Below are 5,036 nucleotides of genomic sequence, written 5' to 3'. Positions count from 1 at the left end.
TATCGGAAGTATAGAGGATCTGGTGCTTCCGATTTTTTGGCCCTCAAATCAACCCCTTTAATCATTTTTAATATTTGGATTAATACTATTAACCTGTGGGGACCACTCAACCCTAGGGGTACTACTCAACCCTAGGGGGACCGCAATCATCCCAATCGTATAATTTTTGATCCAATGGTCAAAAAGTTGGAAGCATCAGATCCTCTATGCTTCCAATAATATAGTAGCTCTACACATATTATAAAAGCAATAATACCAAATATTTAAACACACCAACATAAAGAGACCTTGGGGGGCTTGAGGCTTGGCCTCTTGAGGCGAGNTATGCAAGCTACAGATATTTTATATTACTTATTCTCTTTTCACTAATTAATTACAGAATGCAATTGGTGCGATCGATGGGACACATATACCGGTAGTCGTGCGAAAGAGTAAGCAACCAAGATATCGTTGCCGAAAAGGATTTACATCTCAAAATATGATGGCGGCATGTTCCTTTGACCACCAATTCCTTTTTGTGTGCACTAGATGGGAGGGTTCTGCAGCAGACATGAGAGTGCTGCGATGGTGTTGCGAGAGCGGAGGTTTTACGGTCCCGGAAGGTATACTATTATTTTTTATTTAATGGGTAGTGTGTGATTCATTCATTGTCATCATTTTAAATAAATATTTATTTCTGTAGGGAAATTCTATTTAGTTGATTCAGGATATGCAAACACTGATCGTTTCCTCGCCCCTTATAGAGGGGAACGATATCATTTAAGCCAATTCGCTGTTAATGCACATGCCCGAAGGCATCGAGGACCAAAAGATTTATATAATCATCGACATGCTCAATTGAGAAACGTAATTGAGAAAGCATTTGGAATTCTCAAACGACGCTTCAAGGTGCTCCGACAAGCAACACCTTTTCCCTACAAAGTGCAATGTCGTATCGCCATCGCATGTTGTGTGATACATAATTTCATCAAGAGACACCAAGGAACCGATAGGTAATTCAACTTACAGATGAACCCATTATCCACTGATGACCAAGACGATGATCCCGTGCATTTAGTTGGCCCAGATGAGTCTCACCGAGGCGACATCCTTCGTACTAGGATTACGGAGCAACTATGGAATAATAGATAAGAGACGATATTCGGGATGATGTGATAATTTGTTTCATTTCTGTAACTTTGCAAATTTACATATGCTTTCGAAGTTAGTGTACTAAGTATGATTGTTAACACTTGACTCTCTACTTTGGTTTCTTTGCTTCACCAGATCTGTTTTTTAACTTTTTCCTAGCTAGCAATTATAAATATGTTGTTTCTTCAATTCTCTGTTATTTTTTTTTTCCAAACTTGTAACTCTGTATAGATGTACTTTGGCTTGATGGTAATTGCATCTAATTGCAAAATGATGCATCGTACAGTGATGGAAACTTTGCACTATTCGGTTTTTGCAATGGTTAATTGAAAATATTTTGCATAATTTCATGTTGGGTTGGATTGTTCCGTTGAACTGTATTTTATTATTTATTTTATATATTAGATTATGAAATAGAAACCATATTTTGTAAACACAAGGCAAGGGCAAAGTTGGCATTTTTAAAATTTACCTATCAACTTTTTACATTATTCTTCACTATTCTATAAAACAAACCAAACACAATTTCATCTATTATAAGGAATAACAACTTTACAAACCAAACACAATTTTACCTTTATTCTTAACTATCCCGGAATAGCAAGTATATAAAAATTTATACCTATAAAATTTATACCCGAACCAAACGGGACCTTAATATATATATATGGACAACTTAGGCGGATCTTGTCCCTAAGCACAAAAAACACTACTCATGAGCATAATATATATATTTGGAATTAATTCCATATTCATATATTGTTAATTAAATTACGCACGCACTCCGAAAATGTGATGGGTTGGGCAATATATATCTGTCACATTACAAGAGAAAAATATGATCAATAAATTCTGATCACAGATTTCTATATTACATAAAAGTACAAATTTTAAAAATTTTTTTAGACATCATTTCAGCGTAAAGTTATTATTTATGGATTAGACTCTATACCATGTAATGACGTCGCTTACTAAGAGACTGTTTGATTGAATATAACTAGAGATACAATACATAGTTCAAAATTTGTTAAAAAGTTAGCATTTACGGCTACATAAATCTTATTTGGTTGGATATAGTAGAAATTAAACATTGCATTTGTAAATAACTTTTAAAATTTATAAACTTTATATATGTTGTGGTGAGATTACTGCTTATGTAGAAAAAAAGAAAATTGTCTAAAAAGTGATTGGAGAGGTAAACATATCTCTCCAACTACTGAAGTTGGAACTGCAACCAATTTAGGTATAGTTCCAGTTGCTACAGTTGGGCATTCTCATACCGTTTCAATTACAGCAATTAGATTCAAATGCATCAAACTAAATACTGAATTTAGATCTGTTTGCAGTTAAACAGCCCCTAAAATTAACTTAGAATATAACATATTATTATAGCTGTTATTAAAGAAATTATTCTCATATTTTAAGAGGACTTAGAAAGAAAATTGCTTAATTAATTTGGATGTATACATACTCAGGCTTTGCTTGGAATTGAGGGAAGATTGCGTTACGTGCAGTGAGAAAGTACGATGGAAAAATACCGTGTTTGTTTTCGTACGTAATATTATGTTCTGTATATTGCGATAAGTCTGTTATGATATATTTTCTACGGTCCCACTGAAAAATACAGAAGCATATTACTATGTACTTTCATCTCAATTTTATTTTATTTAATAGTTTCATATGAATCTCAATACCAAATTAAACCTCAGTCTCCACCTGCCGTGAATGCCCGAGCATCTACGTGGCATTTTGTAGTGCGTCTAAAAACACGTGCGTGTGCATCTCACTATATTTAGTAATTGTTGGAAGAATCTTCTTCTGTACTTACAGCAGTACTTTAATTTTTAATTTTTTTATTTATCGTCTTTTTGGAGATAAGACACGACAAGACCAACCGACAACAAAAGTAGATAATCTTTATTAATATCGTCAAACTTTTAGGTCCTGTTTGGATCAGTCTCTTATATACCCTTTATTCTTCGAAAAAATAACTAAAAGTTATGCATTTCTATGAATGTACTATTCTATATTTTTATTCCTCTACTAATTCAGCTATAAATAATTAAAAAGTATTATTTATTAATTAATTATTAGAAGCAGGCATTAACTTATTATTTATAATCAAGTAGCTAATTTTTAATTAATTATCTAATATACTTGTCCAAATATTAAATATTCACTACAATAAAATTAGGTTATAGGGATACATGTTTGGAACACTTTTGTGTAAGTGTCCCATTTATGCCAAAATTTTTTAAAAAATATACTAATGCCTAAATATAAAACCCAATCCAACAAAAAATAAAAGGTTACTCTAGTTAACCCACCCCATCCAACCCGTTTGGCCCGATTACAAACAGAAAAGAAAAAAAAAAAGGAAAATTGATTACCATCTCTCCTTCTCCCCTCACTCAATCCACTGAAATTCTAGACGAAGAGCCCTTCCCTCTCCTCCTCCTCCCCCATCACAGCAACGAGGTAGAATTCCGGCTGTTGCTAAATGCTTAAATAAGTGTTGGTAAATTAGCAGCATTCTTTTTAGCTTATAGCGATACTTTTTAACTATCACCATATACCTAGCGATCCCACATATAGCAACACTTTCTAAAAGTGTCGGTAATTTAGCCAGCAATATTTTTTTTTTACCTGTACCGATATTTAAAAGTGTCACTATAAACCGTTTTTGTTGTAGTGATTAAACTAATATTTATATTAACTTGTACAATTAATTTATCGGTTGATCGAATATATAACGGATTTAACATATTAACTTATTTTTCACAGTTAACTAACTAATTAAAGTGCTTCTCCATCATCTTATATAATATTCATAGTTAATTAATTAATTAACTTATCAAACTATAATTTTATTAACACTTTCATAGCAGTTTCTTTAGATTAAAAAAATATATAGGTATCTTTATTCCTGTCATTTCAATCTAACTATGTAAACACAATTTGTTATATTACTCAGAAAAACTAAAATCTCATCCAAACACAATTGTAGTATCTATATATACTAGATATATATAAGCGACAGTAGCTTATTAATTTCTGAACCAATCGGTACCTTAAAAGATATTAGGGACCAAAATGAAAGAGATAAATTGCACTACTAGTTAGTTCCTGGACTTAATTTTTGTGCATGAATTTTAATTTTTTTTAATACGATATATATGAGAGATGCCGAATTTTCAATGTCATCTGAACACTATAAATTTATCGATCTACCATACATTTAGTTCAATACTTCACAGAGAAATTAAATAGTAATGCATGCAATTGGTGATCGATAAATAAATGCGTGGTACGTACACAATGTATATATATCTACACTGCATCTGGCCAATAATTGATCCTCTAACAGTAAATGTACATACTAATTAATAATACTTTAGACATGTAACATCGGACTTGAAAGTTTGAGGACTAAATTGAAACTTGGTTTGACGAGTCAGGAACTAGAGATCACTACAACAGAATTAGATTATAGGGACACATGTTTGGGACACTTTTGAGTAAGTATTCCATTTATCCTAAAACTTAAAAAAGTATCTACTAATGCCTAAATATAAAGCCCAATCCAACCAAAAATAAAAGATTACTCTACTCAACCCACCACACCCAGTCCATTTGGCCCGATTACAAACAGAAAAGAAAAAAAAAAAGAAAAATCAATTACCATCTTTTCTTCTCTCTTCACTTAATCCACTGAAATTCTAGACGAAGAGCCTTTCCTGTCGTCCTCCTCCGCCATCGCAGCCAACGAGATAGAGTTTCGGCGGTTGCTAAATGCTTAAATAAGTGTTGGTAAATTAGCAGCACTTTTTTAGGTTATAGCGACACTCTTTAACTGTCACTATATACCTAGCGACCCCACATATAGCAACACTTTTTAAAAGTGT

At 32.6% G+C, this 5,036-nt stretch overlaps 1 protein-coding gene across 1 annotated transcript; it reads left to right on the top strand.

Annotated features, from left to right (window-relative positions):
• LOC109720370 lies at window positions 379–1,426 on the top strand. Its single transcript, XM_020247423.1, has 2 exons — window positions 379–602; window positions 683–1,426. Exons 1-2 carry the CDS (start codon window positions 479–481, stop codon window positions 994–996), a joined length of 438 nt encoding a protein of 145 aa, XP_020103012.1. The 5' UTR covers window positions 379–478; the 3' UTR covers window positions 997–1,426.

Source organism: Ananas comosus, linkage group 1 (genome assembly GCF_001540865.1).
Source record: "Ananas comosus cultivar F153 linkage group 1, ASM154086v1, whole genome shotgun sequence".
NCBI lineage: Eukaryota > Viridiplantae > Streptophyta > Magnoliopsida > Poales > Bromeliaceae > Ananas > Ananas comosus.
The sequence above is the reverse complement of the archived record's forward strand: the minus strand, read 5'-3'. Positions and strand labels throughout refer to the sequence as shown.

Coding starts and splice junctions, on each gene's coding strand:
- LOC109720370 (XM_020247423.1), top strand. CDS start 479: ATGATGGCGGCATGTTCCTTTGACCACCAATTCCTTTTTGTGTGCACT. Junction 603..682: donor AGGTTTTACGGTCCCGGAAG/GTATACTATTAT, acceptor TTATTTCTGTAG/GGAAATTCTATTTAGTTGAT.